General features: G+C 37.8%; 1 protein-coding gene across 2 annotated transcripts in view; it reads left to right on the plus strand.

The window, feature by feature from the left end:
• RAD23B (RAD23 homolog B, nucleotide excision repair protein) overlaps nucleotides 1–20,352 on the plus strand; it is a 34,470-nt gene extending 14,118 nt beyond the window's left edge. For both annotated transcript variants that reach the window (XM_030968301.1, XM_030968300.1), the window contains 8 exons: nucleotides 1,034–1,113; nucleotides 3,320–3,567; nucleotides 6,625–6,680; nucleotides 10,549–10,676; nucleotides 14,957–15,080; nucleotides 16,005–16,132; nucleotides 16,545–16,721; nucleotides 18,528–20,352. In XM_030968301.1, coding sequence (XP_030824161.1) covers nucleotides 1,034–1,113; nucleotides 3,320–3,567; nucleotides 6,625–6,680; nucleotides 10,549–10,676; nucleotides 14,957–15,080; nucleotides 16,005–16,132; nucleotides 16,545–16,721; nucleotides 18,528–18,641 — 1,055 coding nt within the window. In that variant the 3' untranslated portion in view covers nucleotides 18,642–20,352. The remainder of the gene's footprint in view (nucleotides 1–1,033; nucleotides 1,114–3,319; nucleotides 3,568–6,624; nucleotides 6,681–10,548; nucleotides 10,677–14,956; nucleotides 15,081–16,004; nucleotides 16,133–16,544; nucleotides 16,722–18,527) is intronic.
• Nucleotides 20,353–22,030: the final 1,678 nt, after the last annotated feature.

Here is a 22,030-nt window from a genome sequence, read left to right on the forward strand (position 1 = left end):
AAATCCTTGTAGGTTCTGAGTCAGATGCTACAGGTATTGCTATTACTGCACTACATGTAATACTTCCTTGACTGTTTGACCTGCATGACTGGTGGAACCAGTCCTTTGTGTTCTGAGTGCCATAAAGTGTATGTGTTGCTCGATTTCCTTGCAATCATCAGGAAAAGGATGTGTCCTTCTGGTTGCAGTCCACTGGAGAGGTTATGAAATGGAAGTAGTCTGTGGCACATCTTCAGAAAATTAATCAGTTTAAATTGTAAAATATTCCCTGAAAACTCTGTAGTAGAAATCAGTGCTATAAAACTCACTGAAATACAGACTTGTTTTTCTGATTTGTGGTGCTACCTCTAAGTCAGCTTATTCTAAGAAAAGGCAAGAAGTATGTGGTTTACTATGTTCCTAAGTTCTTGTAGAAGTGATGCAAACTATTTTGTCACAGTACCACCTCTGCTTATGAAACATCAAAAGTTGTAGTATAACAGATGTTTCTGGGTTTCTCTGATAGGTTTTTCATCCTTCTGTCAAGATGGCAAGTTATGGAATGGTTCTAGCTTTTTCTAATGTTTTAGCCTCGCAAATTGTTAAAGTTGCAAGGTCACACGCTTGTTATTGCAGGTAATGCTCTTATCTGAAGAACAAATGGAAGATAAGTAGAAAGGAATTTCCCTTACTGTGTAAGCAGACATAAGTTAAGCTTTTTGTGTGTTAATGCCTTTCCTCTGTATTACATGTACCTTTGTTAAGGATCTTTCCAGATTCCAGTGAGTCTTTCCAGATTTCATGCTTTTATTTTAAATGGCTTTAAAACATCTGCAACACTTAGGACAGCAGCCCTCAAGCTATCCAGTACTCTGTACATCACATGAGGAAAATTGTAGCTCTGCTGCCAAAGCTTAATGTCCAAACTGCTTTGTGTTGGGTTGTTTAACATTTATTTATAAATCTGCATAAAACATGTTTTCATGAGGAAATCCCAAGATCACTTATTGGTTTGTTAAACAACTTCTTAATTTCTGCCTGTTTAATTTCCCAGGTAAAATCCTTAATGATGAAACTGCTCTTAAAGAATACAAGATAGATGAGAAGAACTTTGTGGTGGTTATGGTGACAAAAGTGAGTAATCATTTCTTTTGAGTAGGAAGCTTCATTAATTTGATTCTATTTTTTCTTGTGATGAATAGTTGTATATATCCATTCTTAAAACCAGTGGAATTTCATCATAAACAAATTCAGATCCACAGTAAAAACTTGTGTGAATAGATAAAAAATATTGCTTTGTAGCCTTGGTTTGCCTAGGCTGATTTTTATTTTTGCTCTGAGCTGAATATTTGTATCAAAGAAAAAGATTTCTAATGGCTGATTTTACTGTTTATTCTTTCATGTCTCTCTGTTATTTTTTCCCTTATTATTAAAAGGAAGAAGGCAATCGAGGTAGTTTGTGGTTAAATCCTCTGTATGGATCTCTTCCAGCCTTGCCATGTTGCTTTTCATAGTTCATGGCTTTTTCTCCTGTCAAACTCAACAGCATAAACCAGTAGAGACAGGATACATCTGGCAGTAAACAAACATGTGGGTTTTGAAAGCCTGCAAGTGCAATTTATAGGGAATGACTGTGACACGTGTTTGAAGTATTTCTTCTCTGAACCACTTGTCAAGCTGCTTCCAGGAATCAAGCCACTGATTTTCCAGGCATTCCAGACCATTGCAATCTGAATCAAACTGGCTTCATCTGTGTTTTGGAATATTAAATTAATTTTGAAGCTAGAGTTCCTCTTCCTGACAAAGAAAACATATATTCTGATGCCCCTTATTTATCTCTGTTAATAGTAAACATAATTAAACCGGTGGGCTTGTTAAAGATTACTGTTGTTGCTGTCTTCCTGAATGAACAGCTTCCTTGTCTGTGGTTTGCCACAGGGGCATTTATCAGTACAAGAAAACAGGTGCAGATGAGATGTCAGAGTCCAGTTTTTCATTTTGTTGATAGCAGAAGGTTCCAGAGAAGTTGTGCAATTGCCATTCCTGGAAGTGTTCAAGAAATGTGTGGCTGTGACACTTAGGGACACTGTTTAGTGGTGTGGGTGGCTGTGCTGGGTTAGATTCAATCATTTTAGAGGTCTCCTCAACAATTCTATGATTCTAAAGGCAGATCTCCATGAAGAACTGCTAAAGTCAGTATATTCTGATAATAAAGGACCTGTACTTTGGGCATTTCTTCAGTCTTACGATCTTTTTGCTAGTCTTGGAGCTCAATTGCCCTTTACTTACTCTGTTGTGGGTAAGACATGCCCAGTCATGTAGGCACAGATTGCTAAGTTTGTCTGATGCTCAGACATTGTTGCATTAAGGGTTTAGGAATCCAGCAGAAAATAACCCCCCTTGCATTCCTACTGTGTCAGTGTTCTTCTCTGAGTGCTTATTAAAATGTTATTTGCTGTGCCCATCATGTTGGAAGCTATTCATTCTTAAGCTTTACCTTTCCTTGCAGACAAAAGGAGGAAGTAAATGTTTTCTTCTTCAAGCAGGCGATGTCTGAAAGTGTGCACCTCGAATAAGTAGTTTTGTTAAAGTTCAACTATTTCTCTTGGAAAGGCAAAGATTGGGGTCAGCTTTGTCAACCGTTGGGGCTATTTCTATATAATGGGATTAATACTGCATCCAAGAAAAATTCAGGTTTCCATTAGAGATGTGAAGATTATTTCACAATTGCATACAAGTATTATTCGCTCTAAATATTCTGCTGTAAATTTGGTAGTCCTTCATTCTGCTGTATCCTTGGTGCTTACTTCATGAGCTGAAGTATTTGAGATGTTATTGTTGTGCTCTGAATGCAAAGATTGCATAACTGAAACATGTTGCAGGTGAAGTTTAATTTTTTTTCTCATCGTGTGTTCTAGCAAACAGCATTTATAATGAAATGTGATTTCTGTCTTAATCACTTTTTTCCACATCTGAGTAGTGAGAAAAGCTTATGCTTGTTCTGCAGATGTTTTTTGGCAGCTCTCTTGGTTTCTTCTGGAAAATGTGCTTTTGTAAAACACAGGATTGTTTTTGTATTTAAAATATTGTGGTCTGTGAATATTTAGATCTTTGAATTTCACTTCAGAGTGTGAGCGCTCAGGTGTGTGAGTACCTCAGTGATGCTCTCAGTTGCTTGTTTAAACACAGTGAAGGGCAAGAGAGGATTAATGTCTTGCAACATTTTAATGTTGTGCTTGATGTTGAGGCAGCATAGCAAACACAAGTGGTCTTAACAGAACTTAGAGAGCTATGGATTATGATCTTTGTTCTGTGCCTGAACTCTTTTGTCCTCCTGTAGCCCAAAGCAGCAGCTGGAGCGACTCAGCCGTCAAATGCTACTTCCACTGTTGGCTCAACAACTGCAGCTCCCACAGCAGTTGCTGCACCAATCCCTGTTCCTGCCCCTGTGCCAGCTCCTGTCCCTCCACCACCAGCAGCAGATGCAGTTGCTTGTGAACCAGCACCTGTGAGTGCTCCGAAAGAGGAGAAGACAGAAGAAAAGCCACCTGAGGCACCAGTTGCTGTCAGTCCATCATCAATTGACAGGTATGGATAAGCCTTCAAAAGTGGGTTCCCGTTTCTGTTGCTTCTAGTTTTGATTTTAAGTTTTTATTATGGCGTTAGGCCAGTCACTCTCTCCAATGTATATAATTTTTCTTCTTTCTTAACTGTAATGTCAGTGTCTGACTCAAGTATGATATTACTGACTGGAAGAAGAAGCGCCTCTCCTGTGGGAAGTGTGGTCTTGGGAACAAACCTGTGGAGAGGAGAGTTAAATGACACAAGACTTGAGCTCCTGTTAGGCATTTCAGAGTTGCTATTCTGCAAGTTTCTTTTCAGACTGAGGATATTCACCTGCAATGGGCATCTACTGCTCACAAAGCTCTTGAAGTCTGAAGAAGAATGTGTCCTGTCCTGCTCATAACCCTCTGATTGTGCTTTTGATAATGTTGGTCAGATTCAAACCATAAATTCCTTATTGCTGTATGAATCTCTTAATTTCTGCAAAGAGCTTTTTCTTCCAAAATGTAGGATGTGGTATTGCTCTTAATCATGTAATGCCTTAAAGCTACAAGGTTGGGTTTTTTTTTTCTCCCCGAATGTTCTTTGACCTATCTGCAGGTAATTAATTGTGAGACCTGGGAAAACTTTTCACCTACATTTTCTACAGTTGAGAAAATCAAGTGGAAGTTAGAGGTTTCATCCCTGTTGTATGCTGTAGCCTTTTTCTGCTTAAGTTGCTGAAGTACTGCATGGGATTAAAATGTTGTTAACTGGAATCTAATGGCCTCTGAAGTGCTGCATAGCATCAAATCTTCATTTTTCATGCTCTGGGTTTTAATTATTTGTGTGTTATTTCTGGGAATACTGGTGCACAAGACAGTATTTTTAAAGTGATTGTATTTAACCACCGTCGAATACTGATTTGATGATAACAAAGCAAAACTTGCAATTGCCTAATGTCTTGAAAAACTCATCACAAATTTCTTGCACTAAATACACAAATTGATGTTTTAATTTTGCAGTTCTGAGAAATTAGTATCTTTTAGAAATGGAATGCAAATGAAGTTTCATTTATCAGTCAAATTAACTTAGTTGTTTAAAAATACTAATGAGTGGGGTTATTTTCTTTTTTTTCCCTGCTCAGTTTGTCCAGTGGGTTCAAAGATCCATCTGTCATACTGAAATAGTGTTTTTCAAGTACAGATTGCAGTTTTGTGAAACTGCAGTAAGGGACCCTCAGTGTACACACTTGACAGGGAGGAACAAAATAATTTAACATAGACATCAAAGTTATCACCTGCCTTGATTTCAGTGAATACTGTTTGCTTCTGATTTGCTTTAGAAGCTAAATTACTAAGGCAAGATTTATTGACCCAAGGCCAGGCCAGCTGGCGTCCTGCTTTGTCTTTGATCTTCTTTTTATTGTAAATCTTAACTACTGACAGATTCTAGTGAAGCATTCTTGTTGGAACAAATTATTTCTTGCATAGATCTTACAAAGATCTCTGTAAGTGCCTTGCTGGATTTTTAGACATCTTCTGAAAACATTCAGATCAATCTGATGATCTTTCACTTGCTGGTAGGAGTTGCCAACCCTGGTAGCCTGATAAATGTGAGGCTTCTGCAGATCCATGTCCTCAAGTCTATCATGTTATCAAGACTGTGTATTCCCAGAATATACGCACAATATGGATATACCTATAAATATATGTCTGGCTGCTTAGGTCAGCTCAGGCAGGGAAAATCCCAGCACTCATGCAAGATACATCAGCCACATCCACTTCCCCTCTGGCTGTTTAAGAGCAAACCCAACTACTGCAAAATGAATATGTACAAAACACAAGTGAAAAATAAGAATTTCTGTTTTGATAGCTGGCCCCTTAGAGTTCACCATGTTTTTGGTACCAGGGCATGGGGACTGCCTGAGCCCTGCCACCCTGTTCAGGCCTTGATACTCAGATTCCCATTGCATATGCACACACACACAGAGGACTCACCCAGGAACTGGCTGCAGTCCTTGGCTTTCCCACTTCCACAGTGGTCTCAGCGGTTTTTGGCTCCACAGGTGTCTGGATCCCTCTATCTCACAATTCCCTGTCCCTGTGAACACTTGGAATTTCACATATGTGCATGTAGAATGGAGACAACATTATGAAAAATTTTTAGAAGTAGAATTTAGTAAAAAGACAGGATGGATGGGCAGTGAGGTGCAGAGCACAGCCAGGCAAGTGTTTTTATTTTATGTATGACTGGCCCTTTTTCTCCCCTTTTTGCTCTCTTGACCCATGCTTTTCTTCTGCATGGTGCCTTAAGCTTTCCTTTCCCTGCCTTTGGTTCTTCCTCTAGATTTCTTCCCCCCAACACTTTTTCCTGGCACCCCACAGTGAGTTGCACCACCCTGTCGGCTGTAATGCCCTTGAAGGAGTCCTGCTGACCCACCCTGGGTGTCACCCTGAGACCAGGGGGCTGATGCTTTAATTTTGCAGCCCTGGAAACTGGGCAGCCGTGGCTGTGGCTGATTAAAATTGGTATTCCTCTGCCTAGTGTTGTGCCTCTGTGTTCCTTGCTGTTCATGGAGGTGAGCCTTTAATCCTGTAATTTAACAACTTTGATAACTTGAGATGGAGTAATTGCAAATGTTAGCAGTTTATATTCCTGGGAAAGCAGTATACTGAGATTCTAATAAGTGCTTGCCACCAACCTCCTTGGGTCCTCATTGAGGTCAAGCTGGTGGCTGTGGGGAAGCAGTTAGTGAGACTGCTGTGTGCTTTTGAAAATCCACCTTGTTCTCCCACCCTTTAAAGCATTCAAGCAAGCAGATGGCTAATCCCTGAGCAGATGGGCAAGAGCCAAACTTCTGGGGGGTAGTGGGGGAAGGTTGGTCTTGTTTTAAAAATGCTAGCATTGTAAGTTTGTAAAATCTATTCGCACTATAGGACCGAAAGAGAGCTCTTTGGAAAGCTTTGTTGGTTTTTTAGAAACAAAAGGGGCTATTAGAGTTACAGCTGCTGCTGCTTTTTTTTTTTTTTTTTTTTTTTTGAAAAACAGGAAGTTTTCCAAAGTTTTGTAATTACCATTGCACTTGTCTTCATCTTGCAGTACAACAGGTGATACATCTCGATCAAATCTTTTTGAGGATGCTATAAGTGCACTTGGTAAGTGGAGAGTTTTTTTTTCATGTAGACATTATTTTGGTGCAGCAGAAACATGACAGATTAGCAGATGTTGACATTTTCTTCTGTATCTGTCATTATTAAGGTTATAAACAAAGTGCTCTTCTCTAAGACCTGAAGTTGATATCTTGGAACCAGCTTCAAGACCTGAGGCTGATATCTTGGAACCAGCTTCAATATTCTTCTTTACTGAAGAATACTTCCCTTTATATATTTTTATTGTGTAAAAGGAAGATCCTTGCACTCCTGCTTTTTTTCCCCATTTGCTTTAATTTCTCTTTTAACTATTCACTTTGAAGTAGCTTGAATAGAAGACTAGATGTAAATACGTATGTGCTTTTCACTTTTGCACACCAGAGTGCAGGGCTGGTAAAATGGCTGCCTTTATTATTCACTTGTTCCAAAATTGAAAGTACTTTGCTTTTTGACACATTAAGATTAGATAAATTCACCAGATCTGCTGCTGTCTGGGCTGAGAAATGAATGCCTCCATGTATTTGCAGTCAACTTACTTTTATTTTGACAGTTTAAATAATCTTTGTTTCTCAGTGAAATAGACAGAATAAAGACAACAGGAAGCTCTGCCCATCATCTATGCTGATTTGGGTAGATAGGAAATTATTAGGCAAACCCACAACTCCTTACTCCTACTGAAATTTTTGGGTTGTTCTGGAGTGTAACAAATTCAGGTACAGAAATAAGGTAGAGGTGGGGTTTTTATTCTGTCTTTTGTCTTTAAATATGAAGCTCCAATTTGGTACAAAAAGTGAAACCAAGTAAATAGTTTCACTTACATTTTCATGTGGATATATGTGGATATATTGGAGGCAGGTGCTGTGATTAAGCAGCTCAGGGTGATTTAAGCAGCAGTAATATTTGACATGACTTAGTGGTAGCTAAGATTTAGTCTGTCCAGCTGCAGCTTAGATGTTAGGTGTGACATACCGTTTTAAATTGTATGATCCAAAATAGCTGATAGAGACTGATAGCAGGAGACAAAAATGTAACACTAAAACTAAACTGGCTGAACTGATTGCTAATACCAAAGGTGGTTCCTTAACCATTCATATTATCTTAGTGGCCAAAGTGATGTCATCACCAACACTTGTGTTAACAGTGCTGATCAGCAAGTTAAGTGAAGCTGGTGGTCTTGATTCAAATCTCTTCAAAATTGGGAGAAAAAACCCAAAATCTTTCAAGACCATCACCTCATGATCCATTTTGTGTGGGAGTTCTTTGGTTGGTGTCTGATGGAGTAAACCCATGTGTCCCTAACATGTTTGGAAATAAGAGGTATTGAGTGTGATTTTCTGGGTAGGCATACTGTAAGTGTTGTCAGCCAATAAATTTTCAAGGGCAATAGGCATGAACTCTCTTGTTCCTTTTCTTTAAAAACTGTCCTGAAGGGAATTTGCTTGCACAAATTGATGGAGTATGTTTTCACATCCTAAGTTGGATCCGACAAGTATTCTAACTGTGGATTCTCAATTACATTGTCTGAAATTAATTGACTTTGCTTTAAAAACAGGGATAATTTTCTATGATTTGCTGTTGTTTTCAGTTAAATGCTGAAAAGTGATGTGGCTTTGTGTGCTACGTGAAGATCTGCATGTCTTGCTGTCCTTGTGCAACCACATCTTTCACAGGAGCAGCCTAAGATTTCTTTAGGGCATAGGACAAGAATTGTGGGGAGTGTGATGAACTGGATTTCAGTGTTAATCCAGCTTTAAAATGTTGCTTGAAAGATAAAAGCAAAGAGCAGAATCAATTCAGCATTGACTTCAAACATTTCCTCTAGCGCTAAGGACGGATAGGCCTGAGTCTCTGTATCACGACATTGCTGGTGTGCAACTTCTGAATTATTATTCTTGGTCTTGCTCTTGCACAAGTTATGAAGTAGACTGTATGGAGTACATCTTCAGTAATTCTGTTTTCCTCCGTTGGCTTTTAATTATGCCTTATGTAGCAGCCTGTGCTACAGGAGCTAGCCAGCCTTTTTGCATCTTTTTCCTGTGTCAAATCTTCTAGTCTCTACCTTGCTTATATTGAAAAAGCAATACAGAAGTGTTCAAGTAGTAACTAATGACGTCAACAGGTGTTCTGTCTGCTTGGTTAGTTTCTTAGGAGTAGTAAGGGTAAACTAGTGCTGTGTAAGGAAGAATGTGAGCAGAAGTAGCAAAATCGTTGTGTTGGGACAATTATTGGCTTGGCTTTTTTCCTTCCCTGAAGATATGTATAGAAGTATATATCTTTAGAGCAAAGTTAATGTGATTTTTTTATTTCACGTTTGAAAAAATGCAGGTAGATGTGACATGAATGATCTTGTAGTTCTGTATGAAGACATGAAGAACTTACCATTCCTTAAACTCAGGTTGGCACTATTACTTTGAAGCCCAAATAATAAATACTCAAATTAGTCGAGGCTTTTAAACCCTTTATTTATGGATAATGCACAAATACCCTTGGGCTAGGGCTGTTTTATTGTTTGTTCTTGAGTATACTGCCCTAAGTCATACACCCACTGATTGTTTAGAAGCACACGTTAAGAAACAGGCGGTGGGGCTGTATTAATGTTGGCTTGAGTTAAACACCTTCTCCCTAAGGGAATAAAACATCATGTTTTCTTTGGTTCTTTTAATTACAACTTCCTTGCCTTAACAGAGTAGCTCTTGTATTTGTTTCCTCTGGTTTTTTTAAATATTATTATTAATTAGTTGTTTTTTTTGTGAAGACTGTCAGTTGTTTAGCTTTCCTGTCACTAACTTGCTAGTTGCAGAGTCAGTCAGTAGTAGGATTTCATTAAGATCAGGAATACCTTTATCCAAGGAAGGAGATGGTATTTTAATGCCTAGGTTTGTTTGTGGCTTTTTTCCTGCCAGGAAGAAAACCTTGACGATTTGCCCAATTACAATGTATGGTAGAATAGCTACTCTTCTTTTGTAATTGTACTACTTGCTGTCTGCATTTGAGGCAGGAATATTAAATGGATTATGAAAAGAGATAATAATTGTCCTTACAGTGACATTAATGTAGTGAACATTTGCCCTTAAATAGTTCCATATACAGTGTGTGTACCTTTGGCTTGATTGCTGCAGGTGTTGGACAGTTTTCATTTATTTTTGCTGTAAGAGGTGGGGGATTTGATGTGATTGATGCCTAGTCAAATTTTAAATTGAGTGAGATAAAAATTAAAAATTAAATGAGATAACTTGGTTTCCTGAACCCCCACTGAAGTCCTGACTGAGTTTCCTAGATACAACTTTTAAGTCTTCTGCATGATTTGAGTTGGTCCATATTAAGTTGATTAAATTACTGTGATCATCATCACCAGCATGCAGCAATATATAGCAATATCTAATCACTAATTGTCATCTGTCTAACAACAGCATAGCAGAAAGTCTTTATTTGGAAAATCCTCAATGGCTAATAATTTGACAGGCAGATTTCAAATTAATACATTTCCAAATGTAAGCTGCAGGAGATTTCTCTTGATTACATCAGGAATTGAATATTAGCTGTGAGGATGCCCTTGACCTTAAATGAAAACTTGAAGAGAGAACATTATTTCAATTACAAGTACAGAAGTATCACAAGTACTGCTTTTGTCAGTAGAAGTTTACATTATCTTCATTACCCTTCACTATTTCCAATCAAATTCATAATGAAACCACTGAATATATTTGGAATTAAAGCCACAGAACCACGGCATGTTTAATATGAAGTACTCTTTTCAATGAACGACTGGAATTCAGGTGGAAATTACACTTACCCATTGAAACTTTTTTTTTGTGTGTGTGTGTGTGATTATTTTCATCTTATTCCCCTAAAATGGTGGTCCTGTGACTTGTAGTGACCGGTCAGTCCTATGAGAACATGGTGACTGAGATCATGTCCATGGGCTATGAGCGGGAGCAGGTGATTGCAGCACTGAGGGCCAGCTTCAACAACCCTGACAGAGCAGTGGAATACCTTCTGATGGTGAGCACTTACCTTACCTGCACCTTTGTTTTCCATTTAATACCGTTCACTTGAAATTTGGTGTTATTTTGAATGTTACTCAGTCGCTGAGTGTGACATTTGCCGTCTGGAAAGATGAGATAGAAATTTTGACAGATACGGTGTGTTATAGAAAACATTGAAGTAATCCCTAACCACCTCTACCACTTTGCTTTCATTTTTTGTTGATTGATATGGGTATGCCTGTAAAGTATGTCCAGTTACAGTGATAGCTTTAACTGCCAATGCTTTTGTGTCATCTCTTAGTGACACCATTAGTTGATTAGTTGTACTTTTGTATCTATATAATCACCATTCCTTAGGTTCCCATTCACTGATTTTGCTAACAATGCAGTGTTCTTAATATACTTCACAAACAGAAAGGTTTGAGAGGGTTTTTTTTGAACTCTGCTTAATTTAACTGGTGTTTTCATTTCATCAGTGTTTTAGAAAATAAAGAATTTTCATTTGATAAATAAAGCTTGAAGAGTTAAGCAAACTTCATTGGCATGAGAGGAAATAGAAGTGTAGTTTCACTTCAATGAAAACCCTGGGTTTTTTTGAATTTTTTCTTATTGTATAACTTAATCTGACAGGTGAATTGTAACCACGTAGAATCTGTCTAATTTGTTGCTTAATCAGTATTTCTGGTACATTTAATTTTTGCTCTGGCACACCATTTTTCCCCTGATGAGGTTTTTCCTTTTAGCAGATCTGAACTTTATTAAAATCTGGCAACCAGATATCCTGACCTAATCCTTGCAAAATACATGTGGATTGAATTTCTGATTGATTGATAAGAAATCTGGCATCTTTACCCTCCAATTATAAAACTTCAATTTTGTTAATGAAGTTTTCCTTCAGTAGTTACAAGTCCCTGGCATGCTTCCTACTTACATTAATGTTCCCAAGACTGTAAGCTTCAGATTTTAAATTGACAACAAGTGTTTTGAGTTCAAGATATGAAAAGTTTAATCCCCAACTCGCATTAGGCCAAGCACGGGTGAATGCAATAGCTCCCAACTCTCTGTCATAAGTCCTCAAGTTCAAACATTTGTTTTTCATGTTTTAGAAATGTTGGGTTTACTGTTCATCTAGTCTGTAAATACACCATGAATTCAGTACCTACCCTAAGTGTTTGGCCTACTGTGTGTGTGGCAGTCCTACACGGTGTGCAACTCTTGTGCACTCAGTTTCTGGCATTCCCCTCCTCTAGTTTATTTCTGTTCAGGAACTCCAGAATGGAGATAGAGTATCCCCATGATGGAGCTACATGGCACATCTGCCAAATGCATTGACTGCTGTGAGCAGTCCTTGGATTTTTATCCTTATTATAGTATCCTTATAATTAAATCCTTAATTTTTAGTCCTTCAGTAGGTCCTGTATCTAAAGTGGGTCCTTCTGGTATATAAGATGTCCTTTTATGTGTCGTGTTATCCTTCCCTGGAAAATACCTTTTTTTTTTTCTTCCTCCTGCTGGAAAAGGGAGTAGGGATGAATGGTCTTGCTCTTGGAGGCCATATTAGATGGCAGACTTTTTGCTGTCCTTCTAGAAGAATCCTTTTGCTGTAAATGGTCTTTATAACTGTTCTGGATCTGCTGGGGTCTGAAGATGTTCCTTATTCTCCTGCTGCATCACAAAAAGGTTCTTTTTAGCTACTATTGATGTGATCTGTTGAGGACGCTGTTCTTTGACCCTCTCTCTATATTACTTGTATCCAAACTATTATCACCACTATCTTTTATATAATCTGCAGATTAGGATTAAGACATTGAAATCTGTAAGTGTAACAACACTGTCCAGGTTTAAAGAACCTGGGTGCAGCAAGGGTAAGGTGGAAGGACTTAAACCTTAATTAAAGCACAGCTGTTCCTCAAATGAACTCTGAAGATTCTGATTGTTGTCCATGGTTCAGATGGCAAGTTCTTCAGTTTTCATAGCATGATCAAGGAGGATTATAGATGTAATCCTGTGGTTGTGGAAGGAGTTGCAAAAGATAATCTTTATTTTTATATGCACCAGACTCATCTTTGGAGATATTTCCATTCAGATCTCTTTCAGCCAAGGATTTCCTAACCTCTAGTTAAGAAGGAGTTTTGTCATCTCTTCAGTAACATGCCTCTTTGGATATTTTTAGGGAGCATTTCTTTAGTGTGAGTATAGTCAAATACTGAACATAATTCCTAGAGAGGTTGTCAATGTCCTGTGCCTGTCAGTGTTTCAGAGGCACGTGGACAATGCCCTTTAGGCTTTAACTTTTGGTCAGTCAGTGGGACTAGATGATCATGTTAAGTACCTCCCAGCTGGAACTATTTTGTTCTCTATTCTGTGCAGAAGCTGGACCTGATGTGGTTATTGCCCTGCAGAGAGCAATGTCAGCTAAAAACTGCTGTACTGCTCCGTTAAACAGTAAACAATTTTTTCATCCACCATACGGCAACAGTGGCCTTTTTTGCTGTCCAAGCAGTGTTTGCATTCAGAGTGGCTTATGTGTGGTTTAATACCATGCTTTAATCTGTTGTGTGGTTGTGTGAGCAAGGTCCATACGCCTCACTGGCATTGTCTGATTGCAGCTCTACACAGTCTCTGTTATTTGGAGAGGGATACTTCAAGCTTGTGTTCAATAGTTAAGATGATGTTCAAGATGACAAAAATTTCTAAGTAAATTTGTTTGAACTAGTTTACACAGTCCTTCCATTCAAGAGCAAACTTAGGAGTTTAAACAAGCACATGTTGTTTGATCTGGACACAGATTGCAGTGATGACGTGTGTCTGAGAATAGGTGAAATCAACTAGTAATTTCATAAGATTAACCCAAATTGTTACATTATACTTGGATTGCCAGAAATGACTGATTTGATGGGAAAGGTATTTAATCAGTGCTCTGTAAGCCACTGATAAGGGAGAGTTACATCAGAATTATACCATGAATGGAATTCTCCTCCCCCTCAGCAGAGGGAGGGATGTGTACCAAGCTTACTGAGCCATGTGAGGGTAATGAAGTGTGTGACAGGGAAATCTTGCTTTTATTCCCCTGAGTGGTTTAAATGTGCACTTGATGATCAGGTGATTTATACCTTGATGTGTTTTTTAATTAACAGGTTAGGCAAAGAGCATTGCTTGGAGCACTGTCCAATTCTCCCTTTCTATATGTGCCCTCTATATTAGCTGTATATTTGTCCTTTTTGTTCAGGTGTAATGATGAACATACCATGTGAAGATCATGTTACAGCAGGACTTTTAATCTACATTACCTACCAGTGATTTTTATGGTAGGCTTGACAAACCTCTTCATTGTCTGGTTACCCTGTAGTTCTGTAATATTTCCACCCACTCAGTTCCTTATATTTTGTGATTCCCCAACACAAGTGGGTGACCCTCATTTGGGTAACTTCTCTGGGCTGTTCCAACAGATTTGTTAAAATATTCTTTGTGTCTGTCCCATAAGTTTCCAGGCTTCAGAAAGGTAGATTAAAAGGACAGACTTGGTGCAGGAGTTCAGTGCCAGTGAGGAAGGCAAGATGAGGGTAGGAAGGATTTCGATGCAGGAGAAAAGTAGCAGAGTGAGGTATCATTGTTGTATAATCAGCATTCTAGTTTATTGTAATAATGGGTTTTAGCTTTGTCCATTTCAGCCCTCTGAGCAGTCAGTTTCTATATAAAGTTGCTTGCACATAAAAAATAAAAGGGAAGTTAACTTTTTTTTAACTTGCTAAAGCTGGGTGACATACAGATCTTTTCACTTTTAAGATACAGTAAATGACAGCTTTTCATTGAGGAAAAAGATCCCAAGAGCTGTGTTCTTGTATCTCTTCTCAGTTCCTTGCCAGTTGTATGGAATTGTTAACCGTAGCATTTTGTACTGCAATTTGTTGCTGTAATGTCACTTTTGCACAACAATATAACATAGTGTAACAGTGTATTTAGTTTAACTTTTTCATTCATTTGAAATATCTTTAAACAGGATTCAAAGCAAGTCTTTTTAATCAGGTATAAAAAGTATGTTTTAAAGTGATGCAGGGCATGCTTTACTGCCTTTTTATACAAACCACACATTTTTCCTGCCAAAAAATAAAATTAATCTTTCCACAATGTTCTCTGTCAGTTATAAATGTGTAACTCACAGGGTCTTGCCTTGTATTTGCAGTGAAAGCATTAAGTTTTTTATTTTTTCCCCTTCATTCTGAAACCCAAATACTGCATGCAGTTGAAACGTGTCTGTCAGCATTCTGTGGGTAATGATGTGAACTGTGGCTTTAGGGGATACCTGGAGATAATCAGGCTGTGGCTGACCCCCCTCAACCACCAAGCACTGGTGCATCTCAGTCTTCAGCAGTGGCAGCAGCAGTAGCAACTATACCCACGACTACTAGTTCACTAGGAGGTAAGAAAGGCTGTATTGGAGAAGATGTGATAAACAATGTGCCCTTAACCAGTCTATTTTTCAGTCAGTTTTAAGTTCCAGGTGCTTTTGAGCTCTTCAGAGGGAATTGGGTAAGAGCTGTTAACGTGGTAATTCCAGGTGTGGTATTTTCTTGGGACAATGACTTGTTGTATGTCATGTGCAAAGTTTTCAAAAAATGCAGTGAACTTGCATAATTTCTTTAATTCAGTATTCTGGATTCTGAAGTGCAAGACCACAGATGAGAAAACACAGATTGTGTTTTCTCTCACTTAAACTCTGATTTTCTACTCTGTGACTGACTGGGGACTGTCCACTATGACTATATTAATATATTTCCCACACAGAAGCTGGGATATCGAGGGAGAAACCTGAAATTAAGCCATGAAGTGTAGCACTAGAGAGATCTATAAATGACCTAGGACTCTTCATTCAGCAGTGCAGCACTTTGACAGTGGTTGATGCCTGCTCAAGAGAAGGGTATTTATCATGTATTTATCTCCCTCTTAAAGGGAAATAGATAAATACACGAAAGAAGCCTAATGAAGGGGTAGGAGAGGTCTGTCTGGAAATGGTGCTGAAGATACAAGAGACAAGACAGTGGATTGGGTAGATGTGTCTGACTGAGATGAACCAGAGATGAGACATCCAGAGGAAAGTGTTGGAGATGAGGACAAGGCTGTTGGATCTTAAGACTGAGTGGAAAAGGAAATGCATTGTTTAATCTTAGAATAAAGAAGTTTTCCATAAAGCTAGAGGAAGCAAATTCTTTTATTCTTCAGTGAGAGGTGTATTATCCACTTTCATGTCCTGTTTCGGTCTAAAATTGCAGTGTAGGTACGCGTTTTATTAAGATTCTCAGTAACTTAAAAAAAACCATGTTATTTCACTGATTTTTTTTTTCAGGACATCCACTTGAGTTTTTACGAAATCAGCCTCAGTTCCAGCAGATGAGACAAATTATCCAGCAAAATCCTTCTCTGTTGCCAGCATTGCTACAACAAATTGGAAGGGAAAACCCCCAACTACTGCAGGTGGATCTTAAAACAAGAAAATAATGCTTGCTAATTCTGATTTAGCTTTTGCAAGAGCATCATATGTTGATGTTGTCTGGGATAATATGTTACTAGCAGTTACAACATTCTATTGCTGGCTTTTCAGCAGTTGTTGCTGTACAGAATGTATTTTCTGTGACATTGGAAACAAATTTGAGACTTCATAATAGGTGCAGAGGGGGCGAGGAAGCGGGAAGGATCACTGCAGTTGAATTGAAACATAAAAATTGCATTTTTTATAGTTAGATATAACAGTATTTTCTGTGCACTTTTTGCACATCCCTTTGACTTCTTAATTCTCTGAAAATAAATATTTTTACTTGTCTGTTGGCACGTTTAAACTTCAGTTACTTAAATATACATGTTTCTTTTACTGTTCTGTGCATCACAGCAAATAAGCCAGCACCAGGAACATTTTATTCACATGTTGAACGAGCCAGTTCTAGAGTCTCGCCAAGGTTTAAGTGGCAGTGATGATGGTGCCAGCACTGGAGGAATAGGAGATGCTGGGAATGCTCATATGAACTACATTCAAGTAACACCTCAGGAAAAAGAAGCTATAGAAAGGGTGAGCCTTTTTTCTTTGAAGTTCTTATTGCTGTTGGGTGTTGATTCCAGTGCATGCTTAAGACCTACCTAACTTAAACTTTGTTGAGCTCAGGAGTTCTTGCATCATATTTGCTATTTTCATACTTGTTTCAAATCCTATCTTCTCTTGCTTTATGGCAGTTGAGTCTAAAATATCTTAGATCTGTCTTACTGAGAAGAGGCAGAGCATTTTAAGTGATCAGAGACCATCCTATGACAATTGATGATGGAATGGGTTTCCTGCAGGATTTATTCAGGAAGTAATCCCACTTGCAGAAGCCTCAGCCAGTGCTGTTCTAGATCATGCCATGATAGGTCTCCAGGTACAAAGACCTGGCTGCTTGAGCAATGTTTGCAAAGTAATTGGAAAATAAGAACACTCATAGTTAACTAGATTAGTTGAAGTCAATACTTCACCCTGTTATTTGTCTGTCCATGACAATTAGTTAATTATAGTTTTCTAAAAGTACTTCTAAAAGCATGAAAACATACTCTGAGGTGGTATATTGCATTCATAAATACTGTGTAACTGACCAAATATGGTTTTGCATAGATGACAATGCCTCTGAGATTTTTTTCAGGACAGATTGCAAGAGTTTTGTCATACTGTGGTAGTGGTTTGGTATTCCTAAGACAATGCTTTTTCATCTGGCAAAACCAAAGTTTAAGTAAGGATCATTAGAAGATACCTATTTGAATATAGGTGTCAGTTCTCTAGATCTTGAGGAAATTGGCAAATAATAAAATTAGTCTAATAAAACTATTTGTCCATGTACTTCTTCACAGATCATCATCTTTAGTCTGTTGCATTTCCTTTTAAATTTTATGCAGGAGAACTTTATTACCTCTACAGCCTGTTCTGAAACCCAGCAGAGATCCATATGCTTCTTTCTCTTTCCATGAAAGATAAACCTCAAAATTTAAGTGTCTTAGTGTTGTAGCTGATGCCTTCGTGCTGTCTGTGGGCTAGAAATAAAATCTGAGAATGGCTGGTGAGGGATAATAGGACACAAGTTTTTCTCATAGTTATTTGATCTACCCCATACATGAAATGCCTTGCAGGTGCTGTGAGGATTTTAAGAAAATCTCCAAATAGTGGAGTGTACTTGCCTTTGGCTAAAACAAGACTTCATTTGCTGAGTGTCCCTAAGTGCTGGCTAAACCCTTGGCACGGTACTAAGTTCTTCTCTGATGTTCTCATGCCCTGTTGTTGCAGTGTTCCAGACGTTAATTAATTCCTTGACTTCTGAAAACCAGATTGCTCTCAGCTTACTTGTCTTGGCTGCAGTGTGTAGTTAATTTTTTAAGATAAACAATTGAAAATATGGCCTAATGTGATGTGCTGGACAGCCTACTAAAGATCACAGGCTGGGAGCTTTTGTTCCATGCAATTTTTTGTTAAAAGTGCTTTGGAGCTTTTTATAATTGCTTAAAATGAGCATTGTTTGAAGTTGTTTTTTTTTCTTTTCTGCAGCAGTGCAATGTGCCGTTACTTCATGACAATACTGTAACCCAGGTCTGTTTTAGGCTTACTGTGTCACTAAAGAAGTGACAAGTTTTTATGGTGGTTCATTAGACCTAATCCAATCACTTTTTCAAGTGAGGATCCTCTTTACTGAAGGCAGAGGCAGCACCTTATTTTTCAGTTGCTAAAATCTGCATTGAGCTAGGCAGCAGTGCTGTTTTCAAGAAGGCAGTAATTGCTTAAGTGACATCTCAAGACACTGGACATACAAAGAAGCCTAACATGCAAAATGCACTTCCTAAATATGTTTCTTTTCTTCAGTTAAAGGCATTAGGATTTCCTGAAGGACTTGTGATACAGGCATATTTCGCTTGTGAGAAGAATGAAAACCTGGCTGCCAACTTTCTTCTACAGCAGAACTTCGACGAAGACTGAGAGAATTTTTTTTTTTTATTTCACACCTCACACCAGTGCATTACACTAACTCTGTTCACTGGATTGTCTAGGATATTTGGGCTTACATTCATAATGCTTGTTGTATGGAATATAGGGGGTGGGTGGAAGGGAGAACATAGGAAACAAAGCAAAGAAAGCAACAAGTTTTCAATGTCTGTTTTAAATTAGCAGATACAGAAAATCGCACAGTGTAAAAAAAAATATATATACAACCAAAAAATCAGCTTCTGCAGATAATTAGTCCCTTCTGTAAACTGTAGGTTAACTTTTTCTAGGTTTTCACTCTTACTGTACTAGTTCCAGAAATGTAGTGTAATGCACTGCTTCATGTTCCTTTCCACTTAGTATTGACATTGGAAGTAGCCTGTGTGACGTAGATTTTACAGTCTGTATTTCATGGCAACACTGGATAGCAGCTTTGTGAAATCTAAAAGATCTGAGCAAATGTAATCCTGAATGCCAAAATAGGGGTATTCGGGTCTTTTTTCTTCAGCTGTGTTAAAGTAGCACAAGAAACACAGTATTTTTGTCTAATGCTGAATTAGAACAGTGTTGGCTTTTTTCTTTTTTTTTGCAATGAAAACCCATTACAGTTAAAAGTGTCCTGATTATTGAGAAACACCACCCCCTCCTTTGTCCCCCTGAAATGATCTGAGAAACTATATACACACAGAAAAAAATTATTATCCTGTTTACATATTTTTTCTTTGGGAAAAAAAATATAGATACCTAATTACTGTTCTTCTAATGTTATCTTGCAGTAAAAGTTTTGAAAGCAATAGATTGCATGTTTGGTTTTGTTATATGCACTCTAGTGAGTTGAATATTCTTTTTCTGCCAGCAAACAAAATGCAAGCTTCATTTTTGTCTGCTGCAATGAGAATTTATCAAATCAAATTTCACCTTCCCAACTTTGTTGAACCAGCTTTTATAGTACAGCTATAAGTGTTCTGTTCTCTTGAGTAGATTGTAGTGTTCAAGCTATTTCTGTTAAGTAAGGACTTTTGGGGATTTATTCACTTTATAAGGATGAGAAGTTCAAAACTTGAGATATCAAGCAAACGATGAATTTATTCCAATGTAAAAAATTGACACTCGAAACTTTATATTGAAAATAAACTCTGGTTACAGAGTTTTGAATCTTACTTTTTCATACCTACTTATCATTTATTTTGTTTAGTCATCATAAAATGTTAACAATCTTTTTTTTTTTATACATGTTTACTTTTAGAGGTAATTTTGCCCATCATTGCAATACTATGAATAAAAACAAATGTAAATTTAATCTAAAGCTGTTCTGTGCAACGTTACCTGAACACAACATGGGGATAGTTTGATTTTTCTACTGTTGTAGTCCAATTACCTGGATTACAAATTTACCTCTGCAGTAACCAGGAAAAAATATTATTAGTGGTACAGCACTGAATTCCTGTACTACTAATGATATTAATGATTTTAATGATTTAGTGGTACAACTAAAAAATTATTTTCTGCTGAATTTGTTTATCAATGGATTAACTACTTAGCTACTACTTAAGCTCAAAGTACAAGTCAAGTGTCTTGAAAAACGAGCTAAAAAGACTGAAACATTTGTATTTCATTTCTTCATTGATTGGCCATAGTCTGTAAAAATATCTGCACAAAACAATGAAATGTATTAAAGCCTTTTATTTTTTTTTCTATTCTTATACATCCTGTGATATTTTTCCAGATAGTGTGTATTTTAATTATTCAGATTCTATTCTTTAAAATTTCTTAGGTGAATGTCGTCTAAGTGATCAGTAGCACAACCCAAATCTATCAATAGGAGATGTGATACTGCTAAATAGGAAATAAAGTCTTTCATAATGTTTTCATTTTAGAGAAGTTAACATTAATACCTGAGTCAGCTAGTAAACATCATCTAAATAGGATTCTCAGTTTGTCTTTGAACTGGGAGAGATGGATTTTGGTTTGACACTGCATGCCAAAAGGGGCTGTTTGTTATCTGTAAAAGGACCAGCTGTCAGGTACTTGAAAAACACCAAATTGATACAAGGACTTCTTGAATGTACTTTTACTACATAGCTGATACCTAACTAAGACAAAAGCTTTTAGTTTGTGGGAGTCTTCTGTACTGATCAAACTGCTCTGAGAAATAACCATTCCTTCTCTAGGAGGGTGGAGAGTAAAGCAAGAATGTCTGGGTGTTTCAGTCCACTCCCTCCAATTTTGATTTTGAAATGTTTACTTATTATAAATGTATTTGAATTAAAGTCTGTTGAGCTTGTTCTTTGTAAAAAACAAAAAAAAAAGCAAAAAAAAAAAGCTAGTAGCTTTGTTCATTTGTAACTTTGTATGCCGAGTGACTGAGGGATTTATGGCTGCTGTGTTTGAAGCCTTACTAGTCATGCTGTTCCCGTTTTTCTCCAGCAGTGAAACAGTGTTTTTGTGACTTCTGATGAACAACAGGTGTCTGACCTTACATGCTAGCAAAAACTGTTACCTGTCCAATAGCGGGATACTTGCCAGGGAGAATCATGTCTCTCTTTGTAGTAGCTGCCAAAAGGGAAGAATACATGGAATTCATATGGTGTTGAGGAGGTGTGACCTGAGCAAGCTGCCTAGGTATGTTGTGCCTCGTTTTCTACCAAGTACTACCAGGAGTTGTCTGCACAGAGTGCTTCTCAGCTTCTCTGCTGCAGATCTCTTAGGGATTTGGGGATCAGTTTCCTCAGGGCTTTCTGAACAGTAGCTGAGAAAATAAAAAGTATTTCTTCCTAAGTTTTGGTACTGTAGTCCTTACCTTTGTTGTAAAACTTCTGAATATCTGCTTAGACAAAAGCTATTTATGATGCACTTTTATTTGGGATTAAAAAGTTACTCTGAAGTCATATTAATTCTGTAGTTGTCTGTTCTTAAGTCCTCTCTACAGATGCATTTTGATGCTGTGGTTCATTTACCTCGTCCAGAGCTGCCTGATGAATCCAGCTAAAACCCAAGCAATTTACTGATTAAATGCCCTGTTCTTACCCCACACTAACAGAACTTCTTAGGAATGTGAGATAATCACTCCTGAAGCCAGATTGTGACTGATTTTGGAGTGTTGGGTTGAGCTTCACTTCAAGAACGTGCATGAATGAATCAAGCAGGGACACAAAGCCAAGTCCTCAAATAATGCATGCAGATTTGTCACCCATGGTTTCATTGGATATTTCATTTGGTTTTATAGAGTTTTGGAGGCAGCCACACCTTTCTTTTTTTTCCTGATTTCTCTTAAATCCAGCTCTGTGCACAAAACTAACCTAGAATTCAAAAATACTCTCTAGTTCAATGGAAACAATAAGGTGGGAGTGGGGAGAACAGCTTTGTCAGTATCCTTTTTATTT

The sequence above is a fragment of the Camarhynchus parvulus genome, chromosome Z (assembly GCF_901933205.1).
Source record: "Camarhynchus parvulus chromosome Z, STF_HiC, whole genome shotgun sequence".
In the NCBI taxonomy this organism is placed as follows: Eukaryota; Metazoa; Chordata; class Aves; order Passeriformes; family Thraupidae; genus Camarhynchus; species Camarhynchus parvulus.